Source organism: Desmodus rotundus, chromosome 3 (assembly GCF_022682495.2).
Source record: "Desmodus rotundus isolate HL8 chromosome 3, HLdesRot8A.1, whole genome shotgun sequence".
Lineage (NCBI taxonomy): Eukaryota > Metazoa > Chordata > Mammalia > Chiroptera > Phyllostomidae > Desmodus > Desmodus rotundus.
The window spans coordinates 199,685,411-199,704,743 of NC_071389.1; the positions used below are offsets into that span (position 1 = coordinate 199,685,411).

The window sequence follows — 19,333 nt, forward strand, 5'->3', positions numbered from 1 at the left end:
GGCCGCCCTGACGCCTGCTCCCAAGGGGCAGGCTGCTGTTGATGGACGTGAGGGAGGGTGGGGTCTCAGCAGAGGCACTGGACGCTGAAGGACAATGCCAGTGATTTGGTGGCGTCGAGGGCCCCGAGAGTCTGTTTCGAGCAGGAGGAGCCTGTCTCAGGGGACGGCACTCAGCCACCCCCGCCCAGTACCCAGTGTAGGTCACAATAATTTAAAGGACATTATAGACATTTCGACACTATATAACAATATAAGTTAACCAGGTTCCTTGGCAGAGGGCATTGGGCCTGTGGACTTGGGGCGTCCTGGGACCCAAGGGGACGGGTGGGGGGCATTCACGTTGGCCTGGAAAGTCCCAGGACAGCAGCGAAGGGAATGTCCTGGCGTCACTGGGGGAACGAGGGGGGAAGCCAGGGTCCAGACAGTGTTACTCGCCCCAGGCGAGTGTCCAGCCCACTTGGCTGGTCAGCACCTGAGGGCACATTTCCTTGGGTTTCTGCGGGAAAATACCCTAAATTCGGGGTGGGGGGTGTGGGCAGTAGAGGGTGCACCAGAAGTCTTCGCACACCACACTTCCTGGCAAGTCACGCCTCTGGGCCTCTGTCTCCCCAGGAAAAGGTGGGAGCGTGCGCAGAGCTGGCATCCAGCCCCGGGCCCCTGGCTTCTTGCCTCTCCCACCCCACGTGTGGTTTAGAGCTGGGCTGGACCCCTTCCTGCTCCTGTCTCCCAGGTTTTGGGGTGAGCTGGACTTCAAGAGCAGGTTGGCGTGGTGTGGGTACACTGCGGGCGGTGTCCAGGGGGCCTGGCCCAGTGACGCCCTGGATCCAAGTGTCCTCCGCACCGGGGTCAGGATGAAGGGTAAAAGGTGAAAGGGCCAGGACAGGCAAGGAGTCCACCAACAACCCTCAAAGGCACCTCTTGGAGGGGGGGCTGTGCAGACCCCTGGGAGGCTGGCACCAGGATGGGGCACAGTTGGGCTTCTCAAGGCATGGGGGCCCCTGTGGGGGACTCTGGCTAGCGCTCCGTCTGGGCCTCAGTGTCCCCGTCTGTCCAATGCGGCCAGCACCCTGAACTACTCCCAGCTCTATCCTGGGGTCCGGCTGGCTGCAGGCGGGGAGGGTCTCTGTAAACAGCGAGGTGCCAGGCTGGCGGGAGGCTGGGAGGGCCACAGCATTCGGGAGGGGACACAGCCCTCCCAGAGCCTAAGGCGGATGACGTTTTGATCTGTTCGATACGGTTTTTCTGACAGAAGAGAAGGGGGACCGGAGGTCCCTGTCCAGAGCTGTCCTCAGGGGCCCTCTCACAGCCATGTTGGTCACCAGCCCCTGCTCAGCTCACCGGGGGACCCGGGGCAGGGCCAAGAGGACACCGTGCACAGGGATGCTCCCTCCGGTCCAGGAGAGGAGGCTGCGGGCAGAGAGGGGCACTCACACGGAGCACAGTTAGGACCAGCTGTGCCCTAACGCTAGGGGCCCTCTTCGGATACTATGGAAACATAAATAATCTTTCTCAACACCTGCCCAGACCGCCCCAGGGCCCAGCGGCTGACGTGGCCTGGGAAACAGTCTCACGGTGGGGACGGTGGGGGAGTGGCGGGGGTGGGGGGACACACTCAGAGTCTCGTCGTTGCTTTGCTTTCTGGGGATACATGTGTCACTGTCCCGAAGAAAAGAAAAGCAATTCACTGGGCCCCGTCAAGGACACGGCAGCTGGGTCCTGGGCACTGTTCTGCCACAGGAAGTGACGGGAATGGCAGGAAGCAGCTGCTGACAACAGGGAGAGGGTGACGGCCCAGGGGGAGCCCCACCTTCCGCAGCCCCTTCCGCCCCAGCCGGCCACGTGGAATGGGGAAGGTGGGGAGTCCATGTGCAAAAGCGGCAGAGGGCGGCTGCCTGCGCGGCCGTGGCCGTGGCCGTGGCCGTGGCCGCTCACTTGCAGGTGAAGACCTCGGTGCGCTCGCTGCAGGTGTTGCACTTGACGAAGCAGCACCAGTGGAACTTGCAGTTGCACTGCCAGACCTTGGTGTACTGGTGCGTGTTGTAGCCGCGGCCGCAGCACATGGTGTCGCAGCCATCCGCCCCGGGCGAGGTGCGGTTGCACAGGCGGCCCTGCGTGCCCACGCTGCCCGTGGCCACGTCCTCCTCGCAGTAGTTGGGCGACTTCTCGATGTACACCAGGTCCGTCTCCATGGGCTTCTGGTAGCTGCGCAGCTGCTTGATGCGCAGGAAGGTGGGCTGCCGCAGGCGGCTGGCCCGCACCACCTCCACCTGCACCGCCGCGTTGTACTTCTCCTTGAGCAGGTGGCCCACCTCTCGGAACTTGGGCAGCGTGGTCCAGCAGGTCTTGGTGGTGCAGGAGCCCGACACTCCGTGGCACTTGCACTCCAGCTTCATGCGCTCCTCCAGGACCTGCGGGCGGGCCACGAAGCAGGGCTGAGGGTGCCTGTGGCCCGAGCTGGGAGGACCCCCTCCACCTGTACCCCCCACACCTCCGCCTGACGGGAGCTGGCTCCCCCACACTCGTCACCACGGGGACGTGTCTCCTCTCTGAGCCTCAGTCTCCTCTCGGGCTGAAGAGGACTGTGGGCCACAGGTCCCTACTGTGCAGGGCCCCGGGAAGGGCCCAGGAGAGCATTCAGAACTCAGCAGAGCTGGGCACGCAGTTATCCAAAGTGCTCAGTAAGTTCCCATCACAGCCCTTCAGGGAGCTGGGGGTCAGTGAGCCATGAGAAAACTGAGGCTCGGCGTGCCGTGAAACTTCCTGCAGGTCACAGGTCACAGGGCATCGGGGGTGCGGTCAGTCTGCGGGCAGACGCCTCACTGTGGTACCAGGCCCGGCAACGGTGGGTGCAGATCCCCCCCACCCCACCCCACCATCTCTCCCACCCCTGCCCTGGCGCCTGGTGGAGGGCCTGGCATGCCGTCCCCACATAATAAACGGCTGCTCAGTGAAAGCCCCGTGTGCCCATGGAGCTCTACCCACCACATTTGCTGGGGGATGGAGGGAGGGAGCGCAGGAGGACACGAGGCCCAGGCGCGTCACCTGCTGGGAAGGCGCCCACAACCTGTGTTGTTCTTTCTCCCCGGCTCTGAGCTGTGTTTTCCTTGGGCCTCCCTCACTGGCCCCGGAAGGCCAATTCCCAGAGCCAGCCCTGACCCCGGGCACTCATTTACCCGGATCGAAAGGGCCCTGCCAGCCGGCTGATTAAAGATGGGAATCATTAGCTGCGGCCCCCGGCTGCCGAGAGGCCATTTGTCAGCTGTCCTCTCTTCCCCAGCCGAACTTCCGCGGCCCAGCCCTGGAGGAACCTGGCTACCTCCTGTCCCCAGGGCTAGAGGAGGAGACCCACAGCCACTGCAGGGATGAGAAGGGGCGAGAGGAACATCCCACAGAGCCAGCTGCCGTCCCAACCTCTCTTCCCACCCTGGCGGCCTGGGGCCCGGGACCTGCGTGAGGATGCGCAGGGCTCACAGTCCAGTGTGGGAAACAAGGAAACTGACTTGCAGCACGGCCAAGTGCAGGGGCTTCGGGGGGCCTCACCCTGCCCAGGGTGAGAGTGCCTAGGGTGGGGGGGGGCTTCCTGGAGGAGGAGGTACATGCACCCCTGCTTATGGAGGAGGAGCTTGTTAGCTAAAGAGGAGGGGTGCTCCAGGAGGGGCGCAGCATGAGCAAGGCCAGGAGAGCTGTCACTGTCCCCACAGAGGGCATATTTGGCCCAAATGAGTATCATGTGTGTGCTGGGTGGGCCTCCAGGCTGGTGGCCTGGAGTTGGGGGGTGGGCTATCCTGGGGAAGACTCAGAACTGGGATTGCAGGGCCATGGGGTGTCTGGGTCCAGGGCACAGGCCAAAAGCCTGGTCTGAGGGTCTGGGTGGAATGTGGGACCCCGGTAGGACACCCCCCACAGGGAAAAGCATCTCTGGGCCGCCTCTCTGTCTCCTTGCCCCACCCCTGTGTCCATCAAGGTCAGACATCTCCTCCCCCTCCTGCACCCCCTCCCCATGCTCATCTTTGCTTGAACCCTCCCCTCTCCTAAAAGCCCCTCCCTCCGCTAACTGCCCTTCGAGGCAGGGAAGCTTCTGCACCCTGGCCACACTGCTACTGTGTATGTCCCTCCAGCCAGGAGCTGACCAGATGGATGCCCGCCTGGGGAACAGTCTACCCCAGGCTGCTGGCCCAGGAGAGTCCTCCTAGAGGGGCCGTGACAGCCAGAGGCCTGGCACAGGTGTCCAGACTGAAGGCCATGCTGACCAGGTGGCCCAGGCTCATCCCCACCCATGCATCTACTTTGGCCTGCTGAGCAGCTGGCCTCACCTCACTGAGCCACCTACCCGCACCCCTTCCTTCTGTCCCATCTCCTGATCCTCATCAAGACCCAACAGCCCAGCCCCTGCCCTGCGCCTGGGGACCCTGTGTGGCCGGGCCAGTGACATCAGGCAGTTGGAGCCGACTGGGCAGCCATTTGCAGAGTGAGGGGCCGCATCCTCACTTGGCCAGGTCTGCGGAGCCTCTCCTGGGAAGTGATCACAGGACTGAAGAATGCACGGCTCAGGTCTCCGGTGCTCTTGAGATAAGAGCGACAGGGAAGGCGGCGCCAGCCCCAGGCCCCGGGAGACCACCTGGGAGGGTGCAGAGTGACCCATCCTACCCAGAAGGGCAGGGGGCTGAGCGGGGCCCCTCCTCCGGCCTCGGTCCCCCCACCCAGTAGTGTGGGGGGCAGATGGGGCTCCATGAAAGAACTGACGAGCTCTTTCTGGAACAAGGGGTGCCCCTCGTTCCAGGAGCAGTGTTCAGTCGTGGCCAGGTCAGGGGGGTCACAGGTTTGGGACGCTGAAGTCCCAGGGAGCCTGGAGTCCAGCGGAAGAGTACAGCGCAGGTCTCCACGCTCAGCCTGTCCGAAGCCGGCCCACCGGGGATGCGGTCGGCCGGCCGTGTGCCGTGGCTAGGGTGGGCCTCAGAGTGTTTCCCTCCACGCATGTCCACTTGGAACCCCAGAACGTGACCTTATTTGGAAACGGGGACTTTGCAGATGTAATTAGGGTACGACTGGAGCTGAGATCGTCCTGGGCCCGGGTGGGCCCTGAACCCGAGGACGCCCATGGTGCCCTTCTAGAGGGGGACACGCATGGGGGAGAGGCCACGTGGACGCAGAGGCAGAGACTGCGTGCTGCTGGGGCCACAAGCCAGAGAGCCCTGGAGCCCCCAGGGCAGGAAGAGCACCCGCCCCGGGGGCGTCAGGGGGAGCCCGGCCCCGCCCGTTCCTGGATCCTGGACGTCTGGCCCCAGACTGAGCGAGAACAGGTGACTGCTGCTTTCAGCGACCAGTTTGTGGGACTGGCTGTGGCAGGGTCGGCTGAACTCTGCAGCCCTGAGAATGGGGAGGACGCAGGGGCAGGCCTGACGGCTCCGTGATGGGGCCAGGGCGCCGCAGCAGCGTGGGCCGACCCGTGAAGGTCTGGACTCGGTTCTGCGGAACCGGAAAGCCCGGCCCCACCGTCTTGATAAAGCACTGTGTGGCTGGGAGAGACCACCCCACCCCTGGCCCCCCAGGTCACTTGCCGGGCATCCCTTGCCCAAGGGCTCAGATCGGCTCCACATGGAGGGTCGGTGGGGGAAGGGAGACAAGGGGCATTATGCCCACAGTACAGATGAGGAAACTGAGGCTCAGAAGAGGGACAGGGCCAGTCAGGGGCAGCACCGGCACTGGAGTCCTGGCTGCTGACCCCTTTGTAGCCCTTTCCTGCAGCCTCCCTGTTCCCAATGGGCCCTTGAACTGCCGACACCGCCCCTCCCAACCCGGTAACCTGCTTCTCAGTTCACAGCTTCTCGGGTCAGGGGTTCACTCCGTGCAAACCCTCCTCATCCTTATCCCACCGGCCAGGCCTGGGCCCCCTCCCCAGCCCCCTAGCTCTCCTGCCCCCTATCTCTCCAGGGCCCAATGCCTTTTACCATCCGAAAGTCTCCAGGCATCTCCAAGTCCCACACCAGGCCAGCCCTGGGGTTCACACAGGACCTCAGGGCCGAAGCAGACACGACCCTGGCCCTCGAGTGGCTTAGCACCCCTCTCCCTCAGGGACCTGCAGTGCCACCTGTGCCCAAGAGGCCAAAATCCAACCTGGCTGTCCCAGTCCTTCGCAGCAAGGCCTGTTCAACCTGCCAGTCTCCTTACTGCCTGGACACCCCGAGCTGGGCTGACAGCCTTGCTGCTCTGCACCATGCCTTTGCCTGTGCTGGTCCCTCTGCTGCGAGCCCCTCCCCACAACTCTGCTGCTCATCCACCCATCCCCGTGGAGCAGGGGCCAGAGCTCAGCCTAGGGGCCACCAGCAGCTCTGCAGCTCACTCTGGGCCCTGCCGTCCTCCTGCGTAATACGGGCACAGTGAGGCCTTCCTCCCAGGGCTGTGGGAAAACCCCTGCACAAGCTCAGAGGGCAGTGGTTCCATGGAGAGCTCAGCCATGCCTCCTCCTGCAGGAAGCCCTCTGGATGCCTCCAGCTAAGTGAATCTCGCCTTCCTCTGCACCTCCAAGCACAGACCTCGATCTGCCCATGCCTAGGGAATGGTGTCTTGGTGTCTTCATGCTGTCTGTGGGCTCCTTCGAGGTGAAGATGGTCACTCATTCCTTCCTTCATTTGTTCATTTGACTAAAATGTAATCGTCACCTCACAGCACGGCCACCTCCACATCTATAAGATCAAACGCTTGGCCTGGCGTGCAAGGCCTGTTCTGGCCGGCCCCTGCTCACTTCTCCAGCCCTGTCTTGCCCACCCGTCCTGCTCCCGCCAGCCTGAACCATGTGCAGCCCCACCCCCCACTCAAGTGCCAGCTCCTTCTGCCTCTGCTTGTCTCAGCTCTGGCATGTCCTTCAAGGCTCCCTTGGACCTCCCCACCCCCAGGGAGCTTCTGCTCCCCTTCCCAGCAGCCCCCTGGGCTCTCACTGTCTCCAGGTGTGGCCTCTGCTCCCCTCATGTAGACCCTGGGGGAGCTCCCATGGCCAGGCTCATGCCTAAGTCCTCTCTGTGCCCCGTGCCCCACCTGGCCTGGGCACAGAGGAGGGGCAAGGAGCGTTTGTTGAATGAATGAGTGTTTGTGGAGCAATTTCAACTCCTCTTTGCCTGGAAAGGCAAGTCTGTCCCAGGCCTGCGGAGCCCCTCAGGCCCTGGCGCCCTGGGTGCGGCCCCCAGGCTGGGGGACCAGACCGGAGAGGCGTTCTGCTCCGCTGCCGGTCCTATCTCTGGCCATCTTGCCGCCATGGTGGCCGCTCCTCCCAGCCCAGTATCTGGGGCCCTCATCTCCCTGAGGCAAGGCCAGGCCCGCCCTGACTTCTTCCCCAGTGTGCCCCACCGGAACGTCCTCCATGATCACCCGCCCCACGGCACCCACCCCTGTGTGCGGTGGGCCGCTTCTCCGGAGCCCCCAGCTCGGGTTCCCTGCTCCCCAGGCTGCCCCTCCCTCCTGGGAACATCCTTTCCTCAGGCCTCTCATGGCAAACTGAGCCAAAGGCCACCTCCTCCGAGAAGCCTTTCCTGGTATGTTGGCATGACCGCTCTGGGACCAGACCTCCCCCCACACTCTTGGGTCCTTGGCCAGGTCCGGCTCCCATCCTGATGCAAACAGGGTCCCTGCCTCACGCCTGCCTCCGAGGGCTCTGCAGGGAGGAAGCCGCAGGCACAAACGTCAGCCCTCCCAGACTTAGTTTTTACACCTCTGGGATGGGAACAGGAAGGCCCACCTCTTACAACTGCTGGGTCGATCGTAGTGACAGTCGCGCATAGTACCACCCGCACCGCAACTTTGGGGTCCAGGTTCCCAACTCCCTCTGCTAGGAGAGGCGCTGGGGAGGTCGAGATCCCAGTGACCCCTCCGCCACATCTGGCACCAGCCCAGCCCAGCACTCGCCGCGCCCCCTGACCACCAGCCCCGCCCAACGCTCGCCACGCCCCGCCCCTTTTCCCCTACCTTCCTGCCCGCCTCGTTGTTGTGCAGGTTCATGAGGCGCCGCGCGTTCTTCTTGATCTCACGCGCATCCACGAAGCGCCGGGAGAAGTCGATGCCGTAGCGCACGTCGGCCGAGCAGCCGCCCCACTTCCAGCCCTCGGCCTGGTTGTAGTAGCCCTGCTTCTCGCGGTCGCAACCGCAGTTGCTCAGGTTGCCCTGGCTGCAGGCCGCGGTGACCGCGTGGGCCACGCCGGCGGCGGTGATGGCATACGTGAAGGCGGCCTCACGGCTCCCTGTGGGAAGGGGACGGGGCAGCCGTGAGGCCTCGCAGGTCTCTGCACCCTGGGCTCCAGAACCCATAGTCAGCGGGGCTGGGGCCCACTCCCTGCCTGCTGTGTGGCCCTGGGCTCAGCCCTTGTCCTCTCTGAGCATCTGACTCAGCCAAGTGGGGCTGAGGGAACCTGCCTCCCAGGGCTATGGTGAGGGCGGTACCTGGTGTCCTGTGAGCACCGGATGCATGTCTTACCCCTGCCACTAGCATGTGGCACCCTTGTCTCCCTGCCCCAAGATCCTGGGCTGGAGGGGCCCAGGTTCCCCACCCGTGTAGACAGCAGTGGGCAGCCCCTGTGCCAGGTGTGTGGGGCCCGTGCCTCTGCCCCCTCCCCTCCACCAGACTCCCAGTGCTGCTCCTCGTGAACGGCAGACCTCTGTGGGGGGCGCCCACAAGCTGGGAACCGGGCCGAATCCATGCAGCTCGGAGCCCACCCCGCCTCTTTGTTGCCGCCTCGCTCCCTCTGACCACCCCTGTCACTCTGTCACCAGGCCCTAGCCTCTTGAGTCTTCCTTCTCCAACATCCGAGCTTGCCTCAGGGCCCCTGAACTGCACAGACTTGGGGGGCTGGCCCTCCCTGCATTCCTCACCCCCTAGCCACCGCCAAAGGGGGCCCAGAGTTCAGCTCTGGGCATCTCCCCACAGCACCTTCCACGGCTCTCCTCTGCCCGAGCTGGGAAGGGAAGGCCTGCAGTTCACACCCAAAGTCTTTGCCAACAGCCCAAGCCCAGCTGGCCCCCAGGCCTCTGTCTATCCTCCACCCAAAACAGCAACTCTCCTTCCAGTGCTGCTCACATGCCACTGGGGATTACCAGGTCTCTTTGGGGGAATTCCCTTCCTCTTCCTGCCCAGATCCTAACCACCTTCCAAGGCCAGTTTCCAGGTCTCCTCCTCCAGGCAGCCTTCCCAGACCACCCACTAGAGCTAGCCCTTGCTGCCTGACCTCTGTCCATGGCAGACCTGACCCTCTCATTGCTCTTGACATCGTCCACCTGGTTAGCCCCATCAGTGGGACTTCCTGGCCACACGTGGGTCCAAAGGCCCCTTCGATGGATGGAGCCGGCTCTTCCTTATTTTCCACAGCCCCTTGCTAGGCCCCATGCACCCCGCCATGCTGGCCCCAGTCTCTCAGACCCCTCTCACCTTGCCCGTGAGTGCCGAGGCTCCCTGCGGGCCACGTAAGGTCTGCGGGGTCCCCAGTACCTGGCACTGCAGCCACAGAGCTCGGCGATGCTGCCCAGACCACAGTCCAGCTCTGATGGGCCAGAATCGCACTGCCCGACAGGCAGTAACGGGGCAAGCCCAGCTTCAGGCTCGGGGCGGGGGGCAGCTGGAAACCCCCGGCCCTCTCCTTACACAAGCCCCGTGCCTGCGTGCAGGACTGCCAGCGAGCCCCACTGCTCACCTGGCTTCCACCCCTGCTGTCAGGGGCTGGGGCGAACCTCCAGACTGAGAGAGGGACAAGAGTCGAGTCAGGCTCAGGCCGCGAACATCCATTGAGCGCTGACTGTATGCCGAGCCTCACGCTTGGAGCTCACTGTGTGCTATGGGGTCCACCTCCTTACCCACCAGCTGCCTGCGGGGCTCCCTGAGATGGGTCCCCATTCTCCTGGGGGGCTCACCCCTGGTGAAGTCCTTGTTCCCTGGGGTGGTCTCCCTTTGGTGGGGGTCCCTGTTCCCAGGGGGCTCACTCATGTGGGTCCCTGTTCCCAGGATCCAGGGTGGAGACCAGGGTGGGCCCCACTGGTCTTGGGGGCCCAGGACAGAGGAGGCTTTGGTTGGCCTCTGCCATGGTGGAGGGGCCACAGCTTCCCGGAAACTTCCTTCCTCTGAGTAGAGCTGAAGGGTGGGCGGTTTCAGGCACCCCTTCCTCCCCAGAACCCTTGAGTTCCAGACAGGGCGCAGGGCCCCCACCACCTTCCCAGGGGCTTGCGGGGGTCCAGGCTCCCCTGCCCTTGGGCGCTCCCCCCAAGACCGGTCAGTGCATGGCCCCCTAGGAAACGGCCGGCCACAGGGCTCTGCCTCCCGGTGCCACCCCGTAAACAGCCGTCTTTCAGCACAGTAAGCAGCTCTTTGAGGAGCACGGAGGCGCCCGAGTCCCTGGGCCATCAAGGCTGGCTGACCAGGGACTCCCAGACAGACACAGGGACAGGGACAGGGCGAAGATGGGAATTGAGCTCCCCGGCTCTGAATTAGGTCACTACGATCTGAAAGGAAGTCTGGTGGGTATGAAGCGGATTACTGAACTCTTTGCTTGTTCCATCCAAACCCAGCAGAGCCTGCCAACAAGCTCACACAAGGACACCGCAGGCAGGGGTCATAAATGAGGTGGGGGTTCCAGGAAAGGAGGTGACCACAGAACTCTACAAGAAGGGGCCATGGGGAGTCATGGAACCTCAAAGAATTCCCTACCTGCCTCCGTGGGGGATGGAATCTGGGAAGGCTTCCTGGAGGAGGTGACATCTTAAAGGAAGTCTTAATAAGAAGCATGTGTTAATTCCCTGTGAGTGTGTGTGTGTGTGTGTGTGTAGTGTATATATGCAGGGTGTGTCTGGTGTGACAAGTATGAGGTCAAGAGTAATAAGGAAAGAGGTGGCTGAGGTCCGGGGGAGCCCAGCTGTGGCAGGGCAGCTATGTCCTGTGAAACAGATGGCATTTTCTGTGCAGGTGCTGGGGTCAGATGCTGTGGCCTTAGGATCTGAGAGCTCACTGGCCACGCGAGGAAGGGGGAGTCTGGAACCGTTTAGGAAGTCAGAGAGCGGGTCAGCAGCGCGGTGCCGACAGGGTCACCACTGCAGTCACTCACCAGCTGTCACACGTGCCGCGCACCCCGAACGAACCCTTCCCCTGTGGGGTGGGTCTTACTATGTTGTTCCCACCTCACAGGGAGGACACGGAGGGAGAGGTGATGGAACTCAGTCAGTGGCCGAGGCAGGATTTAAACCCAGGCAGTGGAATCAAAGCCCTGAGAAGCGGGGGGAGGGACTTGGGGCCTGGGGCCTGGGTCACTGGAGGCAATCCTGCCCTGCCCCTGGCCTGGCCCTTTTGCAGCTAAGGGACCTGGGCAGGAGGAGACAGGAGAACAGCTCGTGCAGCCCTGGGGGAGGGGATGCTACGTTTGGACAGTCTGTGAACCTTGGGGCGGGGGGGTTGGGGGGGAGGTGCTGGCAGCTAGCCAGCAGGTGAATGCTGGGTGGGAGCTCGGGGGAGACCCAGCCAGCCTTAGAGGGGGCATGTCGCCAGCTAGGCACCCAGCGAAGGGGGTGGGCAGAGAAGTCTCCGATGATTGTGCAATCCTGCCAAGAGGCCAGGCGAGGGGAGTTATGAGCCCGCACAGCCAAGCCCTGGCAGAGCGGGGACAGTGTGGGCGTTCCCGCAGAGGCCTGGAACCTGCCCGTGACCCTTCTATTCCCTAAATGCTCACCTTCCCCACAGGAGTCGGGGAGAGGCTCCGTCCTGGAGCCCCCAGGCAGGCCACAGGTGCCCATCTGCATTGGGGGGGCACATTTCACAGAAACCTCACTCCATCCTTCCTGCGAGTTCCGGCTCCCACCTGGTCTCGGCCGTGCCCAGTTCAGACACAGTTACTCAGCAGTTACTCACTGGCCGCCACTCCCGCTAATTCCTTTTTTATTTGGTTTTAATGAGCCAAACCCTCTTGTCTCACCAGGGAGACAGGGGGCGGCTATTGAGAGAGCCGTGGTTTGGGGAGAACCAGGAGGCTGGCATTATGTCCTAGATGAGGGGTTCCCACGAGCAGGCATCTCGTTTACTTCTCCCGACAGCCCCAGGGTGGGGGGAGGGGCCACTCCCCACTGCGCAGACCTGGACACCAGCTTAGAGGGCTTCAGAACTTGCCCAGGTCACAGTGTGCTCAGGGGTGGATCAGGGATAGGGTTCCCTCCCAACATCGCTCCGGGGTTGTCTGGCCAGTCCCCGGACAGCTGCCTGCACCTTCCTCCAGGGTGAGTGCTTAGGTCTAGAAGGAAGCCCCTCAGACCTGTGGGCTGTGCTCAGCAACTGTCTGGCTCCCAGCCTCTGCGATGACCTTGAACTCCGGAGGCCCGACCCCACCTGTCCCCACGCACCACTACCTGTAGCCTAGCTCGGCCAGGGTGAACAGCGGCCCACCTGTGGGCAGGGGCAGCCGCCCCCAGAGCACACCGCTGTCCTCAAATAGACCGAGTACCTGGGTCCCTGCTGCCTGCCCTGGTGGACAACGCCAGACTCGCTCTGCCTAGGACACCAGCTCGCCCTCCTGGGTGCCCGCAGCTGACCGAGTTCTGGACACAGCTGGGATGCCTCCTGCTCCCAGCAGCCCTGTGGGGTGCAGTGACCCCCTCTGGGCTCTTGCCAGGTACCCCGGCAGCTGCAGGGGTGGTGGGCAGGACCCACCCAATGCTGTTCCTCGGGCCTCAGATGCAGGCAGGGCTGGGGCCTGAGGAACAGCTTTACACTCATCGCCTTCTTTCACCCCCATGAGACAGACCCTCTTGGTGAGACCCATGCACAGATGGGAACCCTGAGACTGAGGGCAGGAAGGGATTTGCTCTGGGCGGCAGTGGCATTCAGGCCCATTCGAGGCGCACACCCTCTCTGAGCCCCCCCCAAGCGGTGAGCAGGACAGGGCAGCCCAGCCTGGGACCACAGGGCACAGCCCCGGGACTCCAGGACAGGCCAGGAGCCTCTCTGTGCCCATCCTGAGCCTCCTGTACGAGGCCCACCCAGTAAGCCGTCCCGGCCGTCCCTCCACCACATTCCAGATAAATCCAGAACTTTGGGGTGGCAGAGCCCTCGGAGACCCCTGCTTTGTAGGTAAACTGAGGCTGCCAGGCCACCCAGGGACTGTGCGGCTCTACCCTCTCTTTTCTGTGGGCTATTCAACATCAAGCCCCCACTGATGCTCCAGGCTCAGAGGGAGCAGACGCAGCCCCCACCCTGCTCCGTGCCCTCAGCAACTCCAGTCAGACCCGGCACCCGGGGAGAGGGGCCTGTCTTCCTGCCATCCCCTCACCTGACCCCAAGGCGGGGCTGGGGACCAGGCAGACCTCTGTGAGCAGGTCCCGGAGGGGACAGACGTGCTTCCTGAACAGGGCCCCCTGCCCTCCCTGGGCACCACCCCCAGGTGCCCACCCCCAGGCCAGGGGCTCCCCTCACTGCCCACTCAAATCTACTTGCCACTGCCTGCGCCCACGGGGGCGGGCCCGCTGTTTCTAGAAAGCTGTCCCTGAGCCCGTAATGACCCCATTACGTGCAGGCCAGGGAGGGGGGTGGAAAGGGCCCTGGTCCCCTCTGAGAAGGGGGGCCGGGGACCTCAGTGCTGGCGAGGGTGTTGGGGGCCGGCCAGTGCTGCCCCACCAGGGGCCCAAGGCCACACAGTGGCTCGAAGGTGGGGGACCCCGGGCCTGACATCCTTAAACGTCTGAGATGTGCACGGGGCACACACGGTCCCAGGGAGGGGACTTGGAGGGGACAGGGAGGACACCTCGAGTTCAGGTCCAGACCCTAACACTCGCCAGCTGGGTGACCTCAGACCAATGAAGGGGACTTCTGGTGCCTCAGTTTCCCCACCTGAAAAGTAAGGACAATGGCTATGATACGGCCACGTCCCCGTGCCAGACGGGCCCCTGTGTGGTCCTGGGGGACAGGCGTGGCCCTACATGGGGCTGAGCTGAGAGCTTCACGCCCACATGCGTGATGCACACCACGCACGGGTGCTCTGTGAGCGCACACACATTCAGGCATCCCTGTGTGTGGACCTCCAGGTATGTCCCCGTGCCCGAGGCTCCCGGCACCGGAACAGTAAGCAGGAGACCAGACGGTCAACACCATCAGCCGTCAGGGAAATCCGAATCACGCCACTTCGAGCGCGCGCTTCACCCCACGAGGGTGGGCAGAGCAAAAAGGCCGACAGCAGGAAGTGCTGGCAAGGGTGTGGCGAAATCAGAGCCTTCACACACCGGGGGCCGGGGGGCCGTGGCGTGCCTCAGACACAGTTGGCGGGTCCTCAACATGCTCAGCATAGTCGCTCCATGGCCCAGCAGCCCTCTGCGAGGCACACGCTTGAGAAACGATTCGCGTGCCCACACAAGACCTTGCACATGAAGGCCTGCACACGAGACCTCCCAGCAGCATTACTCACAGGAGCCAAGGAGGGAACACCCCAAGTGTCTGTGAATGGGAGAGTGAATGAAGAAAATGTGACCCATTCACAGAACGGACTGTCCCTCACCACCTGAGGGAACAAAACTCAGGAAGCGGCCACAGCAGGGACGGGCTTTGAACACGTGCGCTCAGAGAAGACAGAAGGCACTAAAGGCCACATGTTCTCTGATGCCCTGAGCTGACGTGTGGGAAGCAGGTGCAGCTGTGGAGGGCCAGGGGATGGATGGAGGGCCATCGCTCAGGGGGCGGGGTTTCCCTTGAAGGTGATGAAAATATTCTATCACTGACTGCGGGACAGTCGCACACTCCGTGAACACACTAAAACCTGATGCATCGTACACTGGAAACAGCAGCTGATGGTCCCTGCGATTGCTCACGGCCTGTCCGACTCGATTCAAGCCCTTGCAGGGGCCCCACCTCACAGACAGGGTGCTCGGCTCAGAGCAGGCAGGTGACCGGCTGAGGTCACATGGTGGGCCAGCCACAGAGCTGAGATCGGACCCAGGACCCAAAGTCCCCACCCAGACCGCACCCCAGCCGCCAGGACATGGGAACCACGTGGCCCTGCCCCCCACTCATGACCAGGCCTGGGCCCCAGGCCTGCAGGTGTCAGCCCCAGCACTCTGCTCTCTGTCACCTCTTCCTTTCCTCGCTCTGCTGCCGTCCAAACGTCTCCCAGCACCAAGCACCGCCCGCCATCCTGGCCAAATACCAGAGTCCCGGACGAGACCCTCAGCCCCACCCTTACAGAAGGGCAAGGCTGACCCACCATAGCCCCGGGGGGGCTGCTGGGCTGGGAGGGGCTTACAGAGCATGGCCCAGGGCCACGGTCAGATCCATGGAGGGGCTGGGGCAGAGGGTGACCGGGAGGGCCCCTCCCGGGAAGGGATGCTGAAGGCGGGTCCTGAGTGATGGGAGAAGTAGGTGGTGCACAGGCACAGGGAACAGTGTTCTGCAGAGGGAACAGCGATGCGAAGGCCCTGAGGAGGGAATGAGCTGGGTCCACGCACACAGATGCCCAAACATGGGAAGAGCCATGGAGAGCCTGCGCATGGTATGTGTCACCCCTGTGGGTGTGAGGCTCAGTCCAGCCACCGAGAGTGGTGGGAGGCGAAGCGGTCCCCACGGCATGGACTCTGGGAGCCCATGGGAAGTTTCGAGACTTCATTCTGCTTCCGTGACTGACGTGGGAAAGGACCCTCTGGCTGATGGCAGGGCATGGTGGAGGCAGGGGGCCCCCGGGGAGGCTGTGACAAAGGTCAAGGTAAGAAATGCTGGTGGTCTGCCAGGAGGAGGAGGCGAGGAGGGGTGAGGCTCCGGACACAGTCTGAGAGTGGAGCCAATGAGACCAGCCAGGGGGCTGGGGGAGGGGCTTAGGGAGAGAGGAGCCCAGATGGGCCCCTGGGATGGGACAGGGTCAGCTTTGGGGAAACCAAGGTGTCACTGGGGCAGAGGAAGGGAGGCGGGGCCAGCTGGGCACCAAGCCCTGCCCGATCACCATCACCAGGGGCCAGCTCCAGATGTACCTGGGGCTGTGAGTGACCTTGGCCTGTCCCTCACTCTCCAGGCCTCAGCTTCTCCAGGCTACGCCGGGTTCCCAACCTCAGCAGCAGGAGCTTCATCAGGTGGGCCCTCCTGGGGAATGGGTCAGAATGGGGCCGAGGGGCCGACATGGGGCAGGGACACAGGACAGTATGGCGCCCTCGAGTCCTCCGGCCTGAGGCCCGGCCAGGGGGACACTGCTGGCTGGTGAGCTGCCAGAAGTGGGGGGAAGTACCCTTCCCCCCCACACACACACAGCTTATAGGTGGGAAGGGAGAGACCAGGGAGGCCAGGAGACATCCCTAGGCCACACCGGCAGCTCCTGGTGTTAACAACCAAGCAGGTGCGGTGCCCAAGTCCAGGTTTGGAGGGACATAGGAGCAAGGGAGACAAGCCCAGGGACCCCCACCCCAACCTGGCCCCTTGGCCTTGGCCTGGGCTCAGCCACAAGCCTCAGGGGGCAACCCCCTACCTCCCAGCACACACTGGGCTCGGGCTGGGGGATCCGGGTGAGGTAGGGAGGTGAAGGAAGGTGCAGCGGGGGTCAGGAGAGCCCAGAGAGGCCCCGACTCCCTATCTGCGCACTTAAAGCATCACAAGACCCGAAGCCTGGACCACCGGGGTCCAATAGGGCTCTCTACCCAGTGACGGCTGGGCAGGTTGTTGCTGCACCTGCCAAAGGTGGGTTATAACAGCACCCAGCTCGCAGGGGCCTGCAGCAGGAGCATGTTAGAGCCCCGTGGGGCTCGGGACGCTGGGACGCAGGAAGAGAAGGGCGCATGTGGCTGCTTTTATTACCCACCGGTGAGCCGGCCTGGGGCGAGCGCAAGGGGCTGGGGGAGCCAAGCCGGTGCTGTGCATGTGCGCATGCGTGCGCGTGCGAGGCTGTGTGGGTGCTGCCGGTCTGTCTATCCTTCCCCCTCGGTTCCTGACTCTCTCTACGTCCCGGTCCCTCTCTGTCCCTGTCTCGCCCCAGCCCCGCCCCGGCCCCCACCCGGCTCAGCGCCGGCTGAGTCAGTGTCTCCACGCTAAGCTCTTCCCTGCCGTTGCCATAAACAGAGCCTTGGGAAAACTCGCGCCAGGTCCGAGCACGCCGGCCGGCCCGCCCGCACCCCGGGCCTTTGTTCTGACCCAGTGAGGCCCTTACACGCTGCGCGGCCCTGCAGGTGGGTCGGGCTCCAGCAAGGCCCGGGGAGCACCACCCCAGAGTGAGCAGAGGCTGGCCCGGGGCCACACGGCTAGGGGGCAGCATGGGCTGGAGCCCTGGGTCTGCCCCCTGCTCCCTCGAGCAGCCCACCCTGGTGAACGTTCCCTCGACTGGTCTTTCATCAAAATCAGCCACTGCCTGTGTGAGCAGACAGAATGGCAGCAGAGCCCCTCTCTCCCTCGTGCCTCCCTCAGGTCCAGGGCCTGAGCACCCAGCCGCATCCGCTCCTCCCGGCATCCTGGGCTCAAGGCTCCAAGAGCAGGGCTGGGTGGCCCTCACGACCCCTCCCAGCGCTCTGCCCAGGCCTGGCACACAGCAGGCGCTCCGTGCGTGCAGACTGAGCAACAACAGGGGCTGCCCAAGGGGGCCACCTCACAGCCCTGCGCTGCCCAGGAAGCGGCTGGTCGGTGACCCTGGCCCTCAGCTAAGCTTGAGGACAGAGTCCTGGGAGGAAGTGGTCAGATTTGGATTCAATGTCCCCTCTGACCCTTCCAGGCTGCCTCTGGGCTGCTCTGACCCCATGGACAGCGACCCAACAGAAGTCCCAAGAACGTGACAATAACCAGGTGAACTTCATTCAGTAATGCCACTCTATCCAAGTATCGCTGTTTCCATGTGTAAGTAATGCGAAGATCGTTAAAGAGATATTTTACTTGCTTTATTCTTTTAGTCTTTGAAATCTGTTGTGTCTCTTACACTGCTGGCACGTGTCAGTTTGCAGGTCCCCTGCTTCAGGTGCTCCCCTGCCAGTGATGGCCTGTGGCCCCCGAGGGGGCAGTGCAGGCCTCGAGCCCTTGTCCCTTCTGGGGACAAATGTTGTGCCTCCCTGGGCTTGGTCTTCAAGGCCCCAGGCAGGAGACCCGCGCGCAGTAGGCACACAAGACCTGGAGCCACCCTCTCTTTTCCCAGTCCCTTGCCCCTGCCTCTCAGACCCGGGAGGGAAGTCACTCTGCTACGTTGGATGGTCCAGGCACTGGCGGCCTTTGCTGAGACCCTACTGAGTGCAGCTGCTGGGCTCAGGGTGGCTCCCAACGCAAATCTCACCCACAAGGCAAACGGGACGGAGACAGGGGCCTGGGGTGGCCACGGGAGCCAGGATTGGGGGCGGCCCCTATGCCCAGCCAGGTCTCAGTGTTCCATATGGGTGCCCCAAGCAGGGGGCCCGAGGGCGGGGGACAGGGGCTGAAGAGCGAAGTCTCTGTGCCTCCCAAGCCTCCCAGGCCTGCACAGCCTCACACCGTGGGTCACAGCGCTCCAGCCCTGCCCCTCCCCCCATTCACCCTAGATGCTCCTGAAGTTCCTGGAAAACACCGTCTGCTTTCTGGCCTCTGGGCCTTGGTGCATACTGTTCCCCCCACCTGGAGCCCCTTCCCAGCGCTCTCTGCCTGGCCGGTCTGAGTCAGTCTGATCCTCCCCTGGGTCTCAACTTACCCGTCACCCTGCCCAGGAAGCCCTGGCCAATGGTCCTGAATCGAATACGAAGCCTGTGAGGAGCGCCCTGCTCTGCCTGGGGTCTCTGGGGCCTGTTTCTAACAGGTACCCCTGGGATACAAGCTTCACCCCCAGCTGGCCTCCATGCCTGGCCTTCCCCTCCCCGACTTCATGACAGAAGACAGTTGAGTTGGCCACACATTCACCCCCGCACGCACAAGTTCATTTCCAGGTAGCAGAAGAGACAGATCAGGAGGGGCCTGCACCACAAGCCTCGTTCGACAGATGAGGACGTAGGCCTGGTGCAGGCTCGGGTGGCCAGAGAGGCAGAGCTGCCAGGTAGGAGGGGAGACCAGATAGGTGGAGGGAGGCCAGCATGGGCCTCAACTCCCTGAGGGACAGAGCAGCTGGCACCCAGAAGGCCCCAGGGCAAAGCCTGCACAGGGCCAGCAAAAGAATGCTCTAGCTCATGTGGAGTAGTGAGCTCCCCGCCCCTGGAAGCATGCAAGCAACAGCACCAGGTGCTGGAAAAGGGGTTGTGACAGTGCACAGGGGTTCACGTGTCCCTCTGAGGGGCTTCCCTTCTGCTCTCAAGACTTAGGCATGGCCCAAGGTCACAGGCAAGGCTGGAAGGGGCCCTCCCACCCACCCAGGCCATTCCCCCTCTCGGGGCCAATCATTAATTGAGTGGCTGCTCCCACAAGCAGCCCCGGCTGCCTGCC

General features: G+C 63.4%; 1 protein-coding gene across 3 annotated transcripts in view; it reads right to left on the minus strand.

Annotated features, from left to right (window-relative positions):
• Positions 1-1,251: 1,251 nt before the first annotated feature.
• The window catches only part of WNT7B (Wnt family member 7B), a 43,544-nt gene continuing 25,462 nt past the window's right edge, over positions 1,252-19,333 (minus strand). For all 3 annotated transcript variants that reach the window (XM_053919709.2, XM_024579681.4, XM_053919710.2), the window contains exons 3-4: positions 7,957-8,228; positions 1,252-2,408 (exon numbers count right to left, since the gene is read on the minus strand). In XM_053919709.2, the coding sequence (XP_053775684.1) occupies positions 1,929-2,408; positions 7,957-8,228 (752 nt within the window). In that variant the 3' untranslated portion in view covers positions 1,252-1,928. The remainder of the gene's footprint in view (positions 2,409-7,956; positions 8,229-19,333) is intronic.